General features: G+C 56.5%; 1 protein-coding gene across 1 annotated transcript; it reads right to left on the bottom strand.

Annotated features, from left to right (window-relative positions):
- Positions 1-31: 31 nt before the first annotated feature.
- Positions 32-17,519, bottom strand: MNT (MAX network transcriptional repressor). Its single transcript, XM_049860663.1, has 6 exons — positions 16,972-17,519; positions 11,151-11,724; positions 10,604-10,645; positions 10,312-10,423; positions 3,775-3,967; positions 32-3,545 (listed from the first exon to the last, which is right to left on the bottom strand). The coding sequence occupies exons 1-6, from the start codon at positions 17,042-17,044 to the stop codon at positions 2,776-2,778; spliced, it is 1,764 nt and encodes a 587-aa protein (XP_049716620.1). The 5' UTR covers positions 17,045-17,519; the 3' UTR covers positions 32-2,775.
- Between the last annotated feature and the right edge of the window lie 4,685 nt (positions 17,520-22,204).

The following is a 22,204-nucleotide window of genomic DNA, read 5'->3' as shown; positions in this document are numbered from 1 at the left end:
CCCTTTGTAATAACATGACCGCAATGCTGCAGGCTGGCAGCTCATCTCAGGTTTCAGTGCAGGTTTATTTCAGTTTTATATTTTATTCCAGGCAAGTGCTTATTACATGGATAGTATTCATGTCTCAATACCTAAAGTCTTGGAGCATGAACAGCCACTAGAATACAGTTCAATAGTAAAAATACAATATGTACAAAATTAGGGTTTTTGTATTTTTTTTTTTTTTCCCACACAGCAGATGTATCCAAACACATAAAAATTTCTACAGTCTGGGGTCGCTACAGTTTATGTTTCAGGAAACGGAGACACAGTGACCGAGTCCTCACTGTAAACAAGCGCCACCTCTTTGAGGGGTGGAGGGTGGGACCCTGGGATGGGGAAAGAAGAAGCTGCTCCTGGAGAGCAGGAGTATGGTGACCCCCTAGTTACCCTCCAGGCACTCCCTGCCCTTCTTTGGCACCCCCCAAGGAACCAGCCTCCCCATCTCCCCGAGGTAAAGACTCCCAGCCAGTGAGCCACTCTGAACATCAAAAAGTAAAACACGCATGAGAGGTAAGATGTGTCTGTGTGTCCCCCAGGCTGGAAGGGTGAAGGAGGGAAGGGGCAGGTGTTCCCACAGGGGGAGGACATATGTGGTCCCGACAGCTCACGGAGGGGAGATGCCCAAGGAAGGGCTGGGTGGCAGCTGCCCGCTCGGGCACACGGCGTCACAGCGTTCACACACAACAAAAACAACAGCAACAACACCCATCTTCACCAATCTGGACATGAGTCATTCGGCACTAGATTCGGAGGCCCCAAAGCTGGCGGGCCAGGGAGGGGTGCGGCAGGGCAGGGGCAATGAGGTATCTGTGCAGGCCCAACGGGCTGGCACAACAGTTCTGCTCTGGAGCCGGCCTCAGGGTGCAGGGCGCAGTGAAAGGGGCGGTGGGGAAGGGCAAGTTCGCCAATGCTTCTGTCCCCTGGGGTGGCAGTCCTGCGTCTCTCTGCTCTTTTGTCACTAATCTGGAATCATGGAACCTGACTCCCCCAAGAATCAAGAGTTCCAGGTGGCGGTGGTGGCTACAACTGCAGGGAGACATCAGGCAGGTGAGGTGGGACTGCTGCACTGGTCTGGGCATGCACCTCAGACCTCCTTTCTTCTCGAGGCCTTGATAGTGGTGACCTGATAGGCCACCCCTTCCCCAGCCCATGGAGACACATGAGAACTAAGCAACAGTCCCCTGGGAGGTCTCCCAGACCAGGAAGGAACTTAAAGGGAGTACTTACACGTCTATGGAGTCTTTATCTCAAGGGACAATCTATCCCAACTTCTGCTGGCCACCTCAGTGCCCTGTGGGAACCTCCAGAGGATTCAGGACCCCTGAACTCACCTGTCCTGCCCCCCAGCCTGCCAATGCAAACTTCCTGCCTAAGGACACTAGCTTCCTCCTCACACTGAAAGGCCATCAGTGAGTGTATCTGTGGGGAGCTGAGTGTGCACGTGTGTAACTGAGTGTCTGACACAAGGCCACTTGTAATAAATACCCACATTAAAAAAACTGAAGCAGGCGCCAAGGCAGAGGCGGGAAGCAGCGTTCCCTACACACAGGCCCTCCTCTCCACAGAACTCAACCCAACCAAGGACTTTCCTCAGAGGAAAGTGGGGGCATGCAGCAGCCCCCACCAGGGGGAGTACACTCCAAACAGCCCACCAGAGAGAAAAGGAGGGGGTGAAGACAGGCTGGGAAATTGGAGCTGAAGCAGCAGTTAATGTCCCAGCTTGCCTGCTCCCTTCATCCAGTCCCATGTAGGATGGGGTTTGGGGCTCTGGCCAAGCCTCTGTACTTGAACTGCCTGACACCTCAACAGCAAGGCTGCAAGGCTCCTGGACTGAGAACGGATGCTGGCCCAGGTCTTCCCGGCAGCCCAGGCCCACCCCTCCTCTGGGGGGGATGTGCAACGTTAAGCAGAGACCAGGGAAGCAGGCTGGGGGGCAGGGTGGGCAGCAGGCAGCCAAGCCCCATTTTTACCCACCCCCAGTGGCAGGGGTTGGGGAGGCTTGTCCAATGCCCCCCTTCAGGAGGCTTGGCAACAGCTTGGGCTAGGCTTATTGGTATAAAAAAATTGCCTCACTTTCTGCTGTAAGGGATTAGTGACTGCACTGGGTCAGAAAGCCCCAGGCTGGGGGGGGACCCACCGGTATGGATGGGACAACAGACCAGCCACTTCCTAGGATCTGTCACCTGTGCTCAGAGCAGGGCCTCTCATACCCCAACTCCCAGGCTTCTGGGCCACATTCTGCTCTCCCCCTCCCCCTCAAAGGCCTGGGAGGAGAACACTGAGTCTCGGGACGGGGGCCAGAGCACTTGGCCACCTCACCAGACAGAGCAATAGCAGCAGCAGCAGCAGCACAGGAAGGCAGGGAGGGCAGGGGAGAAGTCAGAGAAGGTGACGTCCACATCGCACTGATTTCAGGGGACAGGATGGGGAGGCAGGAACGGAATTGGAGCTGGCACCAGGCTGGACAGATGGCACGCTCACCAGCGTCTCTCTCATCAGTCATTTTCTCAAGTCCTAGTGCAGCGGGGACCCCCGCACCCTGTGCCCAGCTCCCTGGAGCGGCCCCTCTCCCCTGGCTCAGAGTCTTTGCACCCCCTTCCCCTAGGAGGCCTGGGGGTGGGTGTGGGTGGGGCGGGCCTGGGCAAGGCTGGAATGTGTGGAGCTGGTGGGTGAGAGAGTGGGGGACCGGACCCCCTCCCTGCCCCCACTGGGGGCCTCTGAGTGGCTTCATCCTCAGGCCAGCTTCAGTGTGCTGACTGGGAAGGGGGGCACGGTGACCATGGTCACAGGGTTGAGCACTGTTTGGCCCACCAGCTGGGGGTGATGCACCACCTGAGCCCCTACAGCCGGCTTGGCCATGACAGTGGCTGGGGGCCCCAGCCCAGCGGTGCCGTTCACTTGCTGGTGCGAAAGGGTGTGGGCAATGTGGCTGACCGCTACAGGCTGGCTCACCGCCACAGGCTGTGGATACAGGGGCAGCTGGGAGCCAAGGTGGGCCACATGGTTGAGGGTGGCAGGGTGCACTGTGATGTGGCCAATGGGGGGTGTGGCAGGGGCCAGCTGTACAGCAGGACTGGGGGCTGAGGGGGCGATGTGGGCAATGTGCTTGCCGCCCGGCCCCTGTAGAACGTGGTTCACAGTCTGGATGACTGAAGCATGGGTGGTGGCCGTGTGGGCGATGACTGTGGAGCCTCCCCCAGCTGTGGCCACCAGGTGGGCTGGAGCTGGCACCAGCGTCTGGGTAGGGGCAGCCGGTGGGGGTGGAGGGGCTGGCAAAGACGTCTTCTGCTGTGGCTGTTGCTGCACAGAGAGGTGGGCAGGAGACAGGGCCACGGGGTGGGGGTGCGGGTGGGGGTGGGGGTGGGAAGGCGGGGGTCCAGGGGCAGTGCTGGGGGGTGGCAGGGCAGACTTCAGCAGCTCTGGTTGAGGCCGATGGCTCAGCTTAGGTGGGCCCAGACCTGCCCGGTCCTCCTCCATATCCTCGTCTATGTTGTCCTCACCCTCTGTGCGGGGGAAGACACAGGGAATAGGTCAAAAGGGCCCGGGAAACAAGGGACTGGAGAAATAGATGCCCCTGGGGGTCTCAGGGTATTATGGGGTAGAGGGGAGAGGTGGCATATTTTCCAGTAGGCAAAGGCTTGGCCAGGGAGGCTGGGCTATGGGGTATAGGGCGCAACATCTGAGAGGGAGCGGGGTGAGGCACCCTGTGGGCAGGGCAGGGGCTAGGCTCACCTGATGCGGTGGAGGTGGAGGCCTGGTCGTCCTCGGGCTGACCTGTCTGCCGGAGCACTCGGTCAATCTCCAGCATGTCCATCCACTGGCTCAGCTCGTGCTTGAGTTCTGCCAGCCGCTGCTGTGTGGCGATCTTCTCCCGTGCCAGCCGCTCCATCTCATGCTCGTATTCCTTCTCCTTTCTCTTCAGGGACTGGGCAACAGGGCAAGGGACAGTAAGGACACCTTGAGCAGCAGCTGCAGGACCCATGGTATCTCAGACACCTCCCCAGTCACCACCTCCTATAGATCACCCAACTCACGGGGACAAATCTGCAGTGACCATGAGGCCAGGTTGAGGGGGCCTATTGGAGACCACACCTGCCTACTGGGCACGGCCCCACCCAGTGTGGACCAGCACCCCAGGGCCTCGGGACTCCTGGACGGCGCCACTAAAGAAAGCAGAGATCCAGGTCACCCAGACCCACACATGGGAGCCATTCCTGTCCCCCATATCTGACTGAGGGACTTCGCCACCTCTTGTCCCATCCACCCTCCTTGAACCTCTGCCCTCATTCTGCAGAGGACAAAAGGGTGACAGACGCATCCACCACGACTCACAGCATTCTGCTTAGCCACCTATACCATAACCTACCCTTCATAGAACCCATTCCTTAAGGAACCCCAGATGATGCTGCCCTTCTCTCTACCTCATCACTCATTATCTCCTTGGTAACTTCAGTGCCCTTGGAGATGACCCCCTAGACTCTATGACACCCCCATTTTACCTCATGACCTGCTGTCCACCCCACCCCCCCAGCAGCTGCTGGACTCTGCACCTCCTCTTGACCTCCTCGCTACTCCCCTCAGGGCTCACCTCTGCCTCCTCTCAACAATGTTTGCACACTGCCCGCTCCCCTCTCCTCCCAGCACCCTGTCTGCAGCTCCCCACATGCCCCAAGCCCTGGAATGCACCCCACTTTTCTTAATGTGTACCTGAGTTGTCACACTGATGAAGGAGCAACGGCTCTTGGATTGCTTGACTGCACTCGTTGACTTTGGCTTCTATCTCTCCTGTTCGAGGCCACCCCCTACATGACACTGATAGCACCCACTTCCCTAAGAACCTCAGGAAGGCTCCCTCAACCACAAGGCCATCTTCCCTCAGCTCCTCCAGGCCCTCAGACAACCTCACACTTCTTGAGTTGACCCCTCTTGGAGGTCGGGGGAAGGTGGGGGCACCACATCTTCCAAACTCCAGCACTGCTGCATCGTAAGGGCCCCTGCTTTCCCTTCACATAAGACATGTTGTTGTTGTTGGGTGCCATCGAGTCAGTTTTCAACTCAAAGACCCCATGTGACAGAATACAGTTGCCCCATAGGGTTTTCCAGGCTATAATCTTTACAGGCAGCCCTGGTGGCACAGTGGTTAAAGAGATCGGCTAATAACCAAAAGGCTGGCAGTTTGAATCCACCAGCCACTCCTTGGCAACACTATGGGGCAGTTTTACTCTGTCCTGTAGGGTCGCTATGAGTCAGAATCTACTCAACGGCAATGGGTTTAATCTTTACAGAAGCAGATAACCAGGTCTTTCTCCTGTGGAGCCAGAGCCACTGGGTGGGTTTGAACCACCAAGTTCTCAGTTAGCAGCCGAGCACTTAACCGATGTGCCACCAGGGTTCCACAAGACACATACCAAAACCCAAACCAAACCCACGGCCTTTGAGATGATTTCAACTCACAGGGACCCTAAGGCTAGCTCCCATCCTATCTCAGCTCCCTTCCACACCAAACATCTTCCCCGTGCCTCCAAAACCTCCTGACTCTGGCACTTTATTAAACCAAACCCTTTGAAGTCCTATGGACCTTCTGTTGTCAGCTTCTCCTTGGCCCAGGCACGTCACAATGGCTGTGTCCTCCAGACAATGAAGACGGTCCTGTCCTTACTGTCTGTTGTCTGCTCCCAAGTCCCTTTCCCACCTGCTCCTTAGCATCTCACTTCCAGGGCTTGCACAGAGCCCGCTGGCTTGTCACACACCAAACTCACCAGCCTGTCTTCATTTCTGCGTCCTTACCCCAACTGCCATAATGCTTCAATGCAGACCCTCCCTCCTCACTCTGCCAGGTTTCATCTGCTCACCCTGTAAGACCACATCTCCTCTACAGACCTTCCCACCCATGCCCTCACTACCTTTGTCCTCCTGCCTTAGAGCCCTTGTGGGTACCCCAGCCACCCATTTGAGCATTTAACTGGAAACTATTAAATTCTTACAACCATTTAAATAACTCACGTGTATGTATTTCCCACCTTAGCACACACTGCCCCTGTCCAGCCCTGTATGTAAAGGCAAGAACTGTTTTAAAGTTACTTTCTATGCCCCAATCCTACCGGTGGCGAGGACAGAACTACGCACAATATACATACTCAGCCCCAATGGAAGAAATTGATTCCAGGAGGACAGAAGCTGTTTCTTGTTAGTTCCCACCTCTGCCTGCCTCTGTCCTGTGTCTCTCCTTCACCCCAGAGAGGATCAAAGTAACCTGTTATACTTGGGTTTCTCCTGATTCCATTCCCTAGGGGCAATTTTGCAGCAGCCTTTCATGACTATTGGCCTATTGCTCTGGACCATGGCAATGTCTTTGGCCACCTGCCAACTAGGCCCAACTTCCCCATGCCCCCCTCCTGCAGCCCCAAACCCCCTACATTTCTCACCTCACTAGTGAGAGAGGCTTCAAGCCATCCGTGCCTGTGACACACACCCAGACACACCCGCGCTCTGTACTTGCTGAGACCTGATAGCATTAAACTTCTGTCACCTGCCACAGGCCACACACAGCCCCCTCTATTGTCTTGGCTTCAAGTTTAAACTGCTTCTCCCCATATCTCTGCCAGGAAGATGGAGTAAAAAAGACCCTCCCCCAACATATGTGCACACACACACCTGCTGGACTTTTCACCTGGCTCTGCCCCTGAAAGACTAGGGCTGGATATGACATCCAGGTAGAGTCCCATCAACAGGAAGGCCTGTGACAAGTCAGCCCTAGCTCAAACCTGGCTGCAGGGGGCTGGAAGCAGCTGCCCTGAACTCCACCTGCTTGCAGGAAGGCTAGACTTCTGGGTCAGGGAGAAAGTGCATCAGGCGCCAAAACCTCCTTTTCTCACCTAGCCCAGTTCTCCACAGGCCTACAGGGCCCTGGAAAGTTGCGCCACAGTCCAACTTTAGTCCACATTGCCTCATCTCATATCTGTTTCCCTGGTGGCGTAGTGGTTTAAGAGCTACGGCTGCTAACTAAAAGGTCAGCAGTTTGAATCCACCAGGCGCTCCTTGGAAACTCTATGGACAGTTCTACTCTGTCCTACAGGGTCACTGAGTCGGATTCTACTCGACGGCAACAGAATATATCTGTTTCCTTTCTAAGCCTGTGTAGGTACATAGTGGGGGACCTGCCTACTCCTCCTTCCCTGTCTCTGTCCACTTCACTGGGACTTTTTGCAAATCCTCTACCGCCTCAAGCCACTCTGGAGTCTGGCTGGAGGCTACAGTGCCTCCACAGCTCCTGCTCTCAGCCATAGCCAGAGCCTTGAGTCCACACAGCCCTGTGCTGGCTCGCTAGCATCACCTTTCCACTGCCATCTAGTGCCTTGATGCCCCCATCTCTGCTGGCAGCCCTCCTGACTGTCTTTTACTTCGACAAGTTCATCCTGCTGGAGAAACACTGGCTTGTGTTGAGTTCTCTGCCTTCCACTTGGCCTAGTTCACCCCAACTCATCCTTCAGGTCTCAGCTCAAATGTCCTTCCCTCAGCAAAGACTTCTCTAACTCCCCAGGACAGATCCTGCCTTCCCCACTCTGCTCCAATGGCACAGTCCTCTGTATGTTTACCTGCTGGTAATCTGCCACAAGGCCATAACTATGAACCTGTGAGGCCAGACACCCACACTTTTGTTTTTGTTTTTCAGCTCACCAGTGTATCCTCGGGGTCAGGCATAGGGCCTGACTGACTAAAGGCACCCGAATGAATAAATAAATTGATAAGGTTAAGGATTTAGAAAAAACCTTGTGAATCTTTCTTCTGTTTCTATTTCCACTCCCAAGGGCCCTGGGTGGCACAAAAAGTTTGTGTTTGTCTACTAAACCTTGAGGTTGTTGGTTTGAACCCACCCAGTGGCGCTGCAGGAGGCAGGCCTGGAGATCTGCTTCTGTAAAGAGTACAATCAAGAAAACCCTATGGAGCAGTCCTACCCTTAACACATGGAGTTGCAGGGGTCGACAATGGGTTTTTTAAATTTTTACTTCCACTACCAGTCCCAGGACAAGTATCTCTTATGGAAAGCCTGGGGTCTTCTCTGCTTCCTACCCATTCCAGTTCAAACCATGGATTTCACTGAGTCTACTTCTGATTTATTTTCAAATCCACCCTTTACACTGGGTTCCCCTCCCAAAGTATGTGCCTATAAAGAGGAACTTGCCATTCCATCACTCCTTCCCCCGAATAATAACTATTAGGTTAATGTTTACAGAGTATCAGGTACTGTTTACTTGAACAATCTAATCTAAACCTAACATCCCTATAACCTAAATACTAGTATTTTACCCTTATAACCTAAATACTAGTATTTTACGCTTATTTATCCTCGTTGCACAAAGAAGGCAACGGATATTCAGAGATGTCATATTATGTCCGCAGTGATCTGGTCTCAGGCAGTATGCAAGGACCAGCAAACTATCCAAGCCCAAGCTCTGCAAATACATCTCCCAAGTAAGCCTCTCCGGCCTTTCTCAGCCTCCCCAGGTCTCTTCAAAACCCACGGCCCCCCCCCTCCCGGCGCCAGGGCCCCTTCAGCCGCAAGCCAGGCCCCGCCCCTCCGGAGCACGCGCGCACCCACGCGGACCCGGGTTTGCTGCGTCACTCCCCGGCCGCACCCTCCTTCCGCATGCCCAGAAGCCCCGCCCCTTCTGGACTAGCCAATCCGCGGGGAAGCCCCGCCCTTTCCAGGTGCCGGGAAGGGGCCTGGAGGCGCGCCAGTCCCTCCCCCTCGCTCAGGAGGGAGGGCGGAAGGGCGTGCGGTCGAGGGAGAAGGGGTGGGACCCGCCGGCTGGGAACTGTCGCAAAGCAGCGCCTCCGCCCCTCAGCAAGTCAGGCTCCGGTTACCTCAGGGCTATGACCCCCGTAGCCGAGGCTGGGCGGAGGGATGGAGCCCTGCCGCTGGCTCCCAGCCCCGCCGGACCCTCCCTTGCCACCCCTCCCACAGAGGGGACCGTGATGCTGCCCAGCCGTCCAAAGTTTCCCAAGTGGGGCGACAGGGAGACCAGGACACTCACCCCGCCCAGGGACGGATTACCCAGTGAGGAAGATACGCACAGGTTTAACTGTATTTACTAATCTGTAGTGCGCAATTTCACCTGTTTCTGTTACGAAAAACAGGTGTAACTGTGCACTGCAGATTAGTAAATAAGCACAATTAAACCCCTGCTTACCGGTTCATCTGCCCCTGGCCCCGCCCCAAGCGGGTCAGAAGAGGGAGACCAGAGTCCCTCCCATTCCCCAACTACTCCCCGCTTCCCGTCTCCTCGGCTGAGCGTGGCCGCCCGCCCCATCCCCCACAGCCTCCCCGGCACGCGGAACCCTCCACCGGTTTCCAGGGAAACCGAAACTCAGGGCCGTCATGGCAACTGTCTCATCTGGCAGGCGCCCCCCAATACTGCGGAGGGGAACCAGTGCCCAAGGGGAGGGGACACAGCCCGGAGGGCCTCTAAAAAAAGGCCACTGGAAGAGTTTTTTTTAACCCAGGCGGAAAGAAAATAATTTTTTAAGGTTCCCCGACCCCGAGGCTGTCGCCCAGCAGGACCGCCACAGCCCGCCAACCAACCCTCCGGTTTAAACCTTCCGCCAATCTCTGTTGGGCACCTCAACGTGCTCACAGAATCTTAATCCGCCTGGGGTGAAAGTGGGGGGCTTCACTCGTGTGGCGTAGTGTGGCGCGCGACCACGCCGAAGGGTCCCCCACCGGGCTCCATACCCACCCCCATGTAGCGCCAACAGCTTAACGAGCGGCAGGCAGGCAGAAGCGGGTTCCCGCCTGGGCACTGCGGCCTGCGCGGAGGCGCTGGGGCCGCTCCACACACTTTTCACCCGGCGGGTGCTTTAACACGGGTAAAGCGGGGGTCCGGACACCGGGTTTTACACTGAGCCGGGCTGCAGCGCGCACCTTCCTCGGAGGCCGAGTCTGCACAGAACGCGCAGACGGCAGGGGCTCGGGGGAGCGGCCAGGAGACTGGGGTGGAAAAGAGGCCACCGCCACCGCCTTCCCCCTCGCGCACGCGCGCGCGCCCTACCGCCCGCCTCCTCCCGGGCCGGGAGCCCCGCTGACGTCAGCCGGGCCATGTGCTCAGCGCCCGCGTGGAGGCGGGCGGGGTGGGCTGCCAAGGAGCGGGAGGGCGGGACGGGGACGCCGAGAGGCAAGGAGGGCGGGCGGAGGTGGGGAGGAAGCTGGCGCCGCGGCTGCCGCCGCCACGACCCGTCCTCGTCCCGGCCCTGCTTCCCCTCGCCGCATACCTGGATGTACCGCAGCGCCGTCCGCAGCACGCTCAGATTCGACGTCTTCTTGTCGTCCACGTTGGGGATGTTGCGCTTCAGGGTTTCAAAGCATTCCTTCAGATGGGCCCTCCTGGGATGAGGGAGCGAGGTCGGGTTAGCCAGCGCCCTGAGGGGGCGAGGCCTGGGGGTGGGGAAAGGAAGGCCCAAAGCGAGATGTTGGGGGACCAAGGGCGGAGCAAGTTCCAGGATCTAGCGGGCGGACCCAGAGGCACACTAGCGCGCGCGCGCGTACACACACACACACACACACCTGTTCTTCTCCAATTTGTTGTGGACTTCTCTGGTGCCGATCCTGAAACCCAGACAGACAAAACGCTCAGGGAGGAGGGCCCGATTAGGTGGCCTTCCTAACCCCCGCCCCCACCCCCCAAATGCCACAGGCTGTTGATCCCAAAATTCTCTATAAAATAGGAGATATCCGCCTTGTGCCACGTACACGCCTTGGGGCGCGCATCTGTGGCCATACTCCACAACCCAATGCCACCCATCCACCTGTGAGACAGGAGCGCTCAGGAGAAGCAGCCCGTTGACCCAGCCCTCGCCCAAGGCTCTGCCAAAGGCTTGGAACTATCGTAAGCCCCAGCCTTGCCTTGGGGAATCAGAGAACACAGAAGCCTGAGAATGACAGAGGGCAATACCAATCCCGGGTGGGGATGGGCACACTGAGAATGTGTTGGAATAGAAAAGGGCCCTCTAGGTTGGGGAGGTAGGGCAGGCTTGTGAAGGGCTAGCTGGGAGGTACGGTGCGGACGCTTCTCTCCATCCCACCAGCCCCCACTCTGCCCCACCTCACTCACCCCCCTGGCCTCTTCTTCTGTTCGTTGGATTTGACTTCTTCAGCAGGTGCCAACTTCAAGGTCCCAAGTGTGGGCGGGGGCGGCTGCTGGGGGGCCAGCTGGGGCTGGACACCAGGGTGTGGTGCTATGGTCAGGATAGGTGTGGGGAGGGGCTGCAAGGGTTTGGGGCTACCAGTGGGTGGAACGGTGGTCTTCGAGTCTGGCAGTAGGGGGGCAGGGGTGGGCACCTGTGGCCTGGTGGGCAGGGGGGCAGGCTCCTTAATGCTGAGTCCAGGGCTGCTGACCAGGGCTGTCTGACGAGGTGCCAGGGGCAGAGGCTGAGCTGTGGGGGGCAGTGGTGGGGGAGGAGGCAGCGGCTGCGGGGAGTTGGTCACTACAGGAATGGGGATGACAGTTAATGGGGTGGGGGTGGCAAGTGGTGGCGGAGGTGCCGGCGGGGGTGCTGGGGGGGATAGAGGCAGGGGTGGAGCCTCAATGCGGGGCTCCTCCACTGGTAGGGCATGGGCTAGCCTGGCCAGGCTACTGGCCTTCTTCTGCTCCTGCTCCTGCTCCAAGCGAAGCCGCTCCTGCTCCTCTATGCAGAGAGAACACAAGGAGGGTCTAAGCAGGCCAAGAGTCCAGGGTTACCACTTCTCGTGTCCTCTGGCCCTGTCTAGTCAGTGCTCAGTGACATGCCAGCCTGAGACTCCACAAATACCCACCCACATCCATTGGGCCAAGCCAAGCACTGGGACACAGCAGTGAAGGAATAAAACAGAGCTTTGGAGATTTTTTTTTTTTTGGAGAGTTTACAGCTGGGGGGCGGGGGGGAAGTAACAGGTGATAACAATCTAGGCTGTTGTGGGGGCAGGAACAATAGGGCTGTGAGGGAACTGGGGTGAGAGATGAGGCTGGAGAGGTGGGCAGTAGCCTTTGGGTAGAGAGTGAGACAGATCATAGTGTCTGGCTGCTGAGTCTGGACATGTGGCCTGGGGAAAGGCCTTCAACATTACTCCCCAAGCACCTTCTGGAGGACAAGCAGTACCTTTATTTCACAGGTGAGATAAATGAAGCTCAGAGAGGCAAAGGGATTTGTTGAGGTCACACAGCAACTCACAAATAAAACTGGAGCTAGACACAACCGTGTCTCCTGACACCTGCTTCCACGCCTGGTTACTTGCTATGCCAACATATGCTAACTAGGTCTCTCCTCACACACATCCACGTTGGAATTCACATGGGAATCTCCCAAGAACCCCATGCAACAGGAAGAGAGGAACATCACCTTCAGGTCCCAATGCTTCTGGTTTCCTCAGGGACAAAAGACACACTTAGCCCTTCTCCTACCTTGCCAGTGCTAGAACACACTTCTTCCAAATCCCCCCTGCCCCGTCCCCTCTCCCCACCAAAACTAGAAAGATCGTAGGCAGGCAGAAAGGAAAGCTGGGCTCTTCATAGAGGTTGAGTAGGGCAATGCGCTCAGGCAACCCTGCACCCCATCCCTTCAGCATCTCTGTGGCAAGCCCAGCGAGGAAAGTGAAGCCTGCCCCAGAGCAGGCTGAGAAGAGGGAAAGGGGAGAGTGCCCCTACTGATCCAGAGGCCTCTGTCCATCTCCGGGAAGGCTCTACCCACCCTGTCCTCTCAGGCCCACTCATCTAGTTCCCTAGGCTGGGCTGGGGAGTGGATGTGCCCTCCCACCCCCATGGATCCGGCTCGGCTTGACAAGCAGGCCTCCCTTCCTGCCCAGGATGCATCACACCGCTAACAGAGCTGATAGCGCTGGCCAGGGGACACACCCCAAACACGCCACCCCACTTGGGGCGGAGCTGAGTCTGCCCGAGGGAGGAGACCATCAACCCCTGACATTTCTTTCTGGCTCTGGGGCCCCAGAAAACCTGCAGCTGCAGGGCCCTGTGGCCAATCAACAACTTCACTGAGAGCCAGGCAAGCTCCAGGCCCCTCCCTTCTCAGCAGAGGCGAGGAGGCAAAGGAGGAAGTAAAGGGGGAAGTGTGAGAGGGGAAGCACTCAGTGGTTTCCCAGCAGCCAAAGTTCATGGGCTGGACCCAGGCCTCTTCTGCCAGTCCCCTGCCCTTAAGGAAGGGGACATGCCAGGCCTGCTCCAACAAGGACGCCTTGCTCTCCCAGCTTCTCCGCACCAGCACTGGCTTATATTACAGCCCCAGAGAAAACTAGCTCTCTGCGCTCCAGCTTCCCACAAACTACGCTGAGGGAAGAAGCCTGCAGAGTTCCAGCCATGGGCTCTTCTCAGGCCCAGCCTGCTACATCCCCATCTGCTCTCCCTCCCCCACCCCTAGTTTAGGGCCAACATAGCCCCCACCTCCTGTCCTTAGATCTTCCAGGACCTGGACTCTCAACTGGCTCTGAGGCAAGTGTTTAGTCTCCACAGGCAGGACTAACAGGACCCCAAGGGCTGGCATCTGGGGGACCCAGATGGGAGACAAACCCCATGTCCCCCATATTTTAAAGCAACTCCAAAGCTCACCAGGCAGATGGCAACCTCCTTCTCACCTACCAACTGTCTTCCAGACCAGGTGTCAGGAAGGACCCAGGTGGATGACAAAATTCTATCACACCTGAACCAGTATGGAAAAGCTTGAATGGTGGTAAAGAAGAAGGGGTGCCCCAAGCCAGATTCATCCACCAAAGCTTCCTAAGCCACCACCCCCCAGCTCTGACTCATCCCCTCCTCTCCCAGCAGTGGAGAGGGGGGAAGCAAAGTGGGGGAAGAAAATGGAGGGGTGGGGCTCCCCCAAGAGTAACCTGTGTTTAGGCTCTTCAAAACAATGCTCTGCTGCACCCACGGGTGCACCCCCCTCTCTCTCACATACTTGCGCACACATACTCTGGCACCTTCCCTGGGCCCTGCCCAGAGGTTGTCCCCAGAGAATTTGGCAGGGGCAAGGTTCCAGCCATGGAGAACAGGAGCACTGTTTTCTCCTCAGCCTTCCCAAACCACTGTGGCCCAGTGCCCAGAGCAAGCACAGGGCTGGGGCTGAGGAGTTCACACCAAGTGGTCCCAAAGGTGTGTGGGGATCTTGGAGTGTGGTGCGTAAGGCAGGGCAAAGGAGGGAGTTAGTCAGGAGCCTCTGGTCACTCCAGCCAGCTCCATCCATTCACACCACCTCCAAGAATGCTGGGAATGGCCAGGCCTGGCCCTCCTGCTGACCACCAGGATGGACTGGCCCTGTCCTCTTCCGCTTGCACACAAACACGCACGTGCACACACGTCCTCAGGCTCATCACGTGAGTAAACTGGCTGGACGAGGTCAGGAAACTGACCACTGACCGACAGAGGTTGGAAGAAGGATGACATAAGAATTCCTGTTCAGAGCTGGTCATCTGGTAAGTACTCTAGGGAAGCAGTTCTGAGCAGCATGTTTACTTGCCACCTCCTTCTCTCCCATCCTTCCCACTCCATCGGGGAAGAGAATCTCAAGGACAGGGAAGAAAATGAATTTTGGAGATTAAACTGCACTGCTGAGGCCAGGTCTGGTCATCTGTAACACAAATTTCTGGAGTAGATTTGGCTTTCCTGAACCAACTCACCCCCTAAACCTTCCTGCCCCACCACCAAGAAGCTGAAACTGGGCCACTGAACTTGGTCCACATCCTGGGGGTGGTGGTACTGCTTAGAAGAGAACCTTTTCCAGTTTCCTTCACCGTGTGGCACAGATCATCCCTCTCCTGTCTACTGGTCAGCTCTGGACTTACTTATTCGGGAAAGGATGAGAGGGATGACCGGGATTCTTCCAGCTTCCCCCAGAATGGCCAACCATTGACTGTTCTCTCAGGGCAATAGCTAGGTCACTCCTGTTAACTCCTACCACGGTGCCTGGTACACAGCAGCAACGACAATAGGTACTCTTGAATTACATTGTGTTGACAGTGGCAGCAGGTGCTCCAGTCTCTCCAAATCGTGTGCAAAATCCTCCCCCCACCTCTGGGCCCGCGTATAGGGCATTCTCGATCCCCAGGAGCACTACCCACTTTGCCCTGGACCCCGAAAGGCAAGAGGGAGGGGTGTGGGCGGATGTCCCAGCCCAACAGTTCCGCAAACCCAAGCATCACGGTTTTCCGTATCTCAAGTGACTCTTGACCTTGAAAGGCAGGTCGGCTCGACTAGGCCCCGCGGACCCGCAGCTCCCCCGCCCCTTGCCGGTGCCGCCCCCCTCCCCCCCCGCCCGTCGCCGCGGCGGCTGCACACGCTGCCGGCGCGCGCGCGCACACAACACACATACTACCTCCTGCATGACTCATCATTGAAGCAACAATAGGCAGAGAAAGGAAAGGAGGGCGAAGCACTCGCTCCACCACAGGCAACTCGGCCGAGGGGTTGCGGAGGGGTAGAAGAGGGAAGGGGGCCCCGGCTACTGCACACACACAGTTTCAAGGCACATGTCCTCACAGCAGCCTGGAAAACGAGATTTCCCCCAGCCCCCATTCCTGCAGCACCCTGAAGCTCTCGCCCACCAAGGGCGCAAGGGTATAGGAGGCATTTGAAATCCTTTTCTTCCTCCTCGCGAGGGAACGCCAAATTTTGCCCCTTCTCTGCCTAACTCATCCCAGTGTGGCCCGGGGGCTGCCAGGAGGCTCTGGTGAGAACGTTTTGGGGATCAGTGGGAAGATGTGAGCTCTAAATGTCTTCTTGCCCTGCGATTCTGAGGGTTTCCCGCATCCCAGGATCAAAAACAGGACATTCGAGGAGAGAGCCGACAGGTGAGTTCGGCTCCTCCTTCGCAGGGCAAAGGCTCTCTCACTAGGAGGTGCCCAGCGGCCAGGGCCCGGGCCCAACCCGGAGCAGGGCGCCAGGCCAGCCCCGCCCAGGCCCCGCCCCCGGCCGAGCGCGAGGCTGCTAGGAGGGGCCGGGCCGTGCCGTCCCCAGCGGGAGTGTCCCCCGTGCACGTGGTCGGGGGCGGGGCCCGTCCACGTCACCACCCGGTGTAACCAACAGGCTTGGAACGCAGGCACACGCAACATTCCAGCCCAGAGCGGGTTTGGAACGCGCAGACACGCCACATTCCACACCGGCTAAAGCGGGGCGCAGCGAGGGGGGCCGGGAGGCCGCCCCCAGCAACCCGCCGGCCGCTCGTAGACACCCAATCAGCCCGGCTCTCACCCGAACCCAGACGCACGACCCAGCCCAGCTCTGGGAGGCGGGGTCAGGCGGGGCTGGCCAGGATCATAAGACACGCGATGTCATTTCATTCTGCAAAGGCCGCCTCCGCCCCAAGCGGCGCGTAGATCTGCCGGGAGCGTCCCCCATACTATCCCCCCCGGGCCAGGGAAGTCGAGGAGCTGCTCCGCGTAGAGTAATTCCCACCCCCATTCCGTTACACACACGCCCACTCGTGTGCACTACATGCACGCCCGTGTATACGTCCGTTCATCTGCTTTCCTCTAGGTTCACATCACACTTCCCCCTGCACACACGCACGCACACGCGGATCTGCCACTTCCCTCCCCCCCCGCAACACCATTCCTCACCCCTCCCCCGGCTCACATATCCTCAGCGCCACCGAGGACACCGCTGGCCCATGCGAAAGGAGCCCTCCACAGAAGGTGAACAAGGGATGGATGGCAGGCAGCTGGGATGGCGCCCATAGGAGCTGGGCCCCTCGCTGCATGTTAATGAGTTCATTAATTAATTTTACTGCCCACATCACTCCTCCCCAGGCAGCGGCTCTTGCAGGGAGCCGTGCGCTGCCCGGCTTCGCAGGCCGCCGGGGTGGTATCCTGCCCGCGGTTTTGCGCGAGTTAGGGGGCCGGGGTCTCTGGCCTCCCCTTCCCTAGTGCCCCCGGGGCCCAGCCCGGCCGCTCACCACGTGCTCTCTGTTGTTGCTGCGCTTGCCATTCCAAGAAGCGGGCCGCCTCCAGTAGCGTCTCTATGCTCATCGCGCCGAGAGCTGCCGGGGGCACGCCGGGGCCGAGGCTGCGGCCCGTGAGCCGGGCACAGGTCAGGCTGGCGGGCAGGCAAGAGGGAGGGATCACCTCCGGGGGGCGACAGGGCTGGGCGGCGCAGCGCACTCCGCAGGGAGGAACGGGGGAGCACGGGGAGAAAAGTCAGTGTCTCCCAAAATATTTGCAAAATATAAATTTGCAAATTTTTTTAATATGATGCAAAAAAAAAAAAAAAGGCGGTACTGCCTCACTTCTTCCCCTCCCTCTCTTCCTCCCTTACGATGCCTCCCGCCCCGCGGCCCCCGGGAGTCCCGCCGACAAGAAAGGGCTGTGCAACAAGATGGCGAGGAGGCACCGACACACACAACAAGGGAAGGAGCCGCGCTGCCCCCGGCCGCCGCCCCCGCTACTACACCGGGGCCGCAGCCAAAGCCCGGACCGGAGCCCCCGCCCGCTGGGCCGCGGCGTCTCACGAAGGGAGGGGCGGGGTCTTGCGTGGGCAGGTCCCGCCCACTATAGACGGCGCGCGCACACGTGGCCTGGGTGGGGGCGAGAGAAGAGCGAGCCCGGTTCGCGCGCAGTATTTCCGTTTTCCCGCCTCGCCCCGCCCCGCCTGCAAGCCACAAGTTGAGCAAGGGCCGGGTGTTTGGGTCACCCGAAATCTGTCTTGCTGGATGGTGAAAAACTAAAGGTTTAAATTAGCTCAAATAAGGATATTCTAGGTCAGGGAAGCCTTAGGATGGTAAAGTCTTGTATGACGCTCTGGGTCTCCGCTCTCTAATCACACGGGACCCAAATCCCGCAACCTCCAGGCTGTCGCAATTCCCCCGGGATCCGCCCCTGGGCGGAGCTGACGGCAGGAGGCTGCTGGGGAACGGGCGGAGAGAGCGGAGTGGCGATCCGGTTCCGAGTTTTGCCTCCGTTCCTCCCCCCGCAGTGCGTTCGCATCCTATTAGGCGACGTCACCGGGCTGCGGGCCAATGGGAGGGCAGGACAACACGGCATGGAGCAGCTCCACATGGACACCCCGCACCGCCAGCCTTATGTTTAAAGGGCCAGTATCTGCAGGGTCTCATTCGTGGGTGCGGATGGGGCCACTGAGTGAGCGGAAGGAGAGATGCTAGAAGGGAATCCCTCAATTGTGCCCTGGCCAACCCTTTACTCTTTACCACCCCCTCTTTAAAACCAAGTCTTTCTCTTTCCTTCCCCTAAACGCTTGTCTTTGTCCACGCGTATCTGATATGGGTGGAGAATCCGACCGTGCCACCCTAGAGGCCGTCCTTCGCTCCGGGGCCGGGACAGGCTACGGAGAAGAAGCGTCTACAGCTCAGGCCAAGGGGGCGTGGCCCAAATCGGGAACAACAACGTGGAGGGCGGAAGCCCGGCCCTCTCAGCGGCTGAGCCACCGAGGCCGCGGGCGGGGCGCGGGGCGCGGGACGCGGGACGCGGGGCGGAGCCGCGCCGTCTGGTTTCACTCGCGCTTGCGGGGAGGGCGGGGATCCCCTCGTTGGCTCGCCCGCGCACCTCTTCCTGGCCCTTGGCATTTGGGGCCGACCGAGATACAATCAGAAACTTAAGACCTTTGAGGCCTGCATCTCAAATCCTCTCATTTTACACAAAAGGAAATTGACGCTCAGAGAAGGGACTTGTCAAAGGTCACTCAGTATTCCTGCCGTAGCTTAGGGCAGAGCCAGAGTGGACGGCATGGGCCAGGGTTGGGTCAGGCTCAGGTCTTGGGAAGGACTGAGAGCTGCTCCTTACCCGTAGGGAGGAATATTTTCCCTGACCCCATTGATGATTCTTCGGAGCCAGTTCCGGGGTGGGGCCCGAAATTAGGAAAAAAAACAGGGAGGAGTATAAAACTGCCCGCATGGGAAAGGTTCTGACCATTTAACACATTGTGATTAGGGCAACTCCTTCACCTAAAGCCCATGCCTGCTGTGTCTGCGGTGGAGGCCACACAAACCCCACTGGTACAGTGGTAATGACAGGTACAGGTCAGCTGGAGACACATTCGGGAACGTGTCTGTTTCGTCTTCCTAATTGGAGGTCTAGGGCCCCTTGGTCCTGGCCCCAGACACTATGGAGATCAGCGTCCTTTCCTTGGCCAACAAGTTCATAGGAGTGGGGTAGTGCCAGTGGGTTCAGAATTCCACGGTCTGGGTTTCTTCATTACAGAAAGCCAGAAAGCAAAGCTTTATGAGGACATCTGAGTGGCAGGCCACCTGCCAATCCACTTCCACTGGGCGCTCACAGGGGTATGTTCCTATCTCAGAGGCTAGCTGAAAGAGAGCTAGATACATAGAAAGCTAATATGAATGTATGCTTGCTAGGTTGCTCTTTCTCTTTGTGGGCACAGTGCATCCTAGGGGGAAAAAACCTGCACTGATGTCAGAAATCAGGAGTCTAGTAAATGGGAAAAGAGCCTTGTTTGCCAGCAAGAGTCTAGAGGGAGCTCTATCTTTGAAGATCTAAGCCCCAGTAATCTGGCAGCTGGGCATGAAGAGGCCTTTAACACATACAATTGCCCCCGGGGGCAATAACTTTGCTTCTATCAGAGACAGAGAGTGAAGGGGCAAGACAGTCCAGGTTTTCTCCATGGGATGAATGTCCTTTTCCTGGGAGGGCTAGACCTCTGGTGGTCCTGACCTTGCCTCCTTTAAACCTGTCTGCCACCTGCCACCAGTGTGGTTGGGCCCACCCCACTCCACTCCTAGAGGTGGTGTGGTGGGGGGAACCCTCAACGGTGTACATAACAGTGACTTGAAATGGTGCTCTTTACCAAGTTCTAACTTTGGGGTTGGCACTGTAGCATTCAGCCCAGGCCAGAAGGGTCAGAGAGTTACATCCAACCATATCCTCAGCTTTACTCAGGTGGCCATGGCCCACGTATAGCCTGGACTCTTCTGGAAGCCCAATTTTTTCTTACTCTTCTGGTCAGGGGCCAGCTCTATCCCATTCAGTAGACACATCTCTCTGAAAGACAGGATTCTAAAAGAAACCTTCCTTCCAGCGATGCGGGAGATAAAAGTGGGGTGAACGCAGACTCTAATGCCGGCCTCTCCCTTGCCCCCAATATCCCATCTGCTCTAGAGCTTAGTGGAGATGCTTGCTATTTAAAACAAACAGCCTTACTGGCTTCACATGATCATGTGTTTATTTGGGTCATGTGGGGACAGCAGCCAGGGAATGTTGGGCAAAAGCAAAGAGTTTTAAAAGGAGGCTTTTTCTGGGCCTGTCATTGCCTTCTGGAGCCTGAAAATGGCCAAGCAGAATTTCTCATAAACCAAGGTTTCCCCACTTGGGGAATGGGCAGCAGGGGGTGGGAGAGAGATATAAAAGGGGGGGATAAAATGGGGAGGGGGATGAATAGGAGGACTCCTTAACATTTTTGTCCTGGCTTCCTGTTCCAAGGGGGTGGAGCTAGGGTAAAAAAGCTAGCAATTGTTTTTATTCACTCAATGGAAAGAGAAAATAAGTCTTTTTGATGTTTCAGTAGAAAGGTTAGCACATGTTTTGAGAATAATCCAAAGACCAGCCATCTCCAAAAAGCAGCTTCTAAAGTTTCTTTATGGCTTCTGAGTGCTCAGTACCCTTGGGGCAGTAGGAAGCCTGGGTCATCAATCGTTGTGGACCTTCTCGTGAGATTTCTATTCTCAATCTTCCCCCTCAACAGTCTTGTGCACCCCAATTCCCAGTCCAAACCCCATTATGTCCCCCAATTTTTAATACGCTGAGCCAGAGATATCCATTTTTAAGACTGTCTTCCTAGCCCCCCACTACTCATCACATTTATCCCAACAAAGCATTACATATACAACTCCAAGAGCTCCGAAAATCAGCTCCATTGCTCCTTCAAAGCACAAGTAATGAGATGGGGGCAGGGGTGTGACGTCAAAAGTACAGATGTTTGCCTTAGGTCCCAGAAACATCGTACTCCATTAGGCCTGACTTCTTATCTTTTACAGGTGGTTGTTCAAGCTCTTCATCCATCAACATTTAGAACAAGACCAAAGGGAGAAATCAGCTGTGGGATGAAGGGGGCACAGATGACTATTACATTCAGGGACACACCAGGCAACATCCATTTTACAAATATTTATTGTGTGCCTAACATGTGCCAAGCACTGGGCTAGGTATCCTAGCAGCCAAGGCCAGGGGACCTTTGGTAATGCAGAGTGGGGTAAAAGGTCATGCAGCAGAACTCAGTTCTGCAGTAACACCTGGAAAAGGTTACTTTTGCTCTCTATCACCATGCAGGATGCAGCACAAGAGAGAATACAAATACACAAAGATCCATGGGGTATCAATAGTATCCATTTTAGAAAGTTGGGTTCCCAGATGATCACATTTTTCTCAGAAGGGATAAGAAGAAATTAAGTGGATTTAGGGCAGGGTTAACCCACTTATCCTGATTCTTGACAAGCCCTGCCTAAATAATAATGACTGTGAATTACTTTGACAGAGATATTCTATGCTGTTGTTGTTAGCTGCTGTCAAGTTGGTCCCCAACTTATGGTAACCCCATGCACAACAGAACGAAACCCTGCCTGGTCCTGCGCCATCCTGCGGGGAACCCATTCAATCATCAGTGACATAGGTTACCCAGAAGTTTCCACAGAAATTTCACTTACCTTCCCCACCCCCAGAGAGTTGTCAGAGGACCACTCCTGAACCCACAAACAGGTACGATCAAGTTTTGCTTTGTTTTTCTCTCTTCACTGCTGCAAACAATGTCATAGAGTTGAGATCACCTAGTCCAAGCTCCCAAGAGAAGGTGCCTTTTTCAAGGTGACAAAGCTGCCTAGTGTTAGCCAGGATGAGAAGTGGTCTGGTCCTCCCTGTCTGGGACAGCCCAGCCAGAGGAAGTGCAACCAGCACAGGGTCCAGAATCCTTGAAAACTTCATGGAAATGAGTGATGATGGGTAGAGGACTCCTCCCCTCCTGGTTAGAAGCTAGTAATACTCATGAACTTCTGTTTAAAAACCAATAAACAAGCTTAGCAGATGACTGAGGAGGCAAAGAAAGAGAATAAGACTTGGGATCCAGTGTCTCAAATGACCTCAGAAGACAGTGAGGAATTAGACTTCTAACTGGGCCTGTGTAGGTTTCCATTCTTCACTGGTGCTTATGTCCAGCTTGTAAAGGTGACT

This window comes from Elephas maximus, chromosome 19, assembly GCF_024166365.1.
Source record: "Elephas maximus indicus isolate mEleMax1 chromosome 19, mEleMax1 primary haplotype, whole genome shotgun sequence".
Classification (NCBI taxonomy): Eukaryota; Metazoa; Chordata; class Mammalia; order Proboscidea; family Elephantidae; genus Elephas; species Elephas maximus.
Note: the sequence above shows the minus strand (reverse complement) of the source record. Positions and strands in the feature narration are given on the sequence as shown.

Excerpts from the sequence above, each read along its gene's own strand:
- MNT (XM_049860663.1), bottom strand. The coding sequence starts at position 17,044 with ATGAGCATAGAGACGCTACTGGAGGCGGCCCGCTTCTTGGAATGGCAA. Across the intron at positions 11,725-16,971 it reads GCAACAACAGAGAGCACGTG|AGGAGCAGGAGCGGCTTCGC; the intron begins GTGAGCGGCCGG and ends CTCTCTGCATAG. Across the intron at positions 3,546-3,774 it reads CTCCACCTCCACCGCATCAG|AGGGTGAGGACAACATAGAC; the intron begins GTGAGCCTAGCC and ends TCCCCCGCACAG.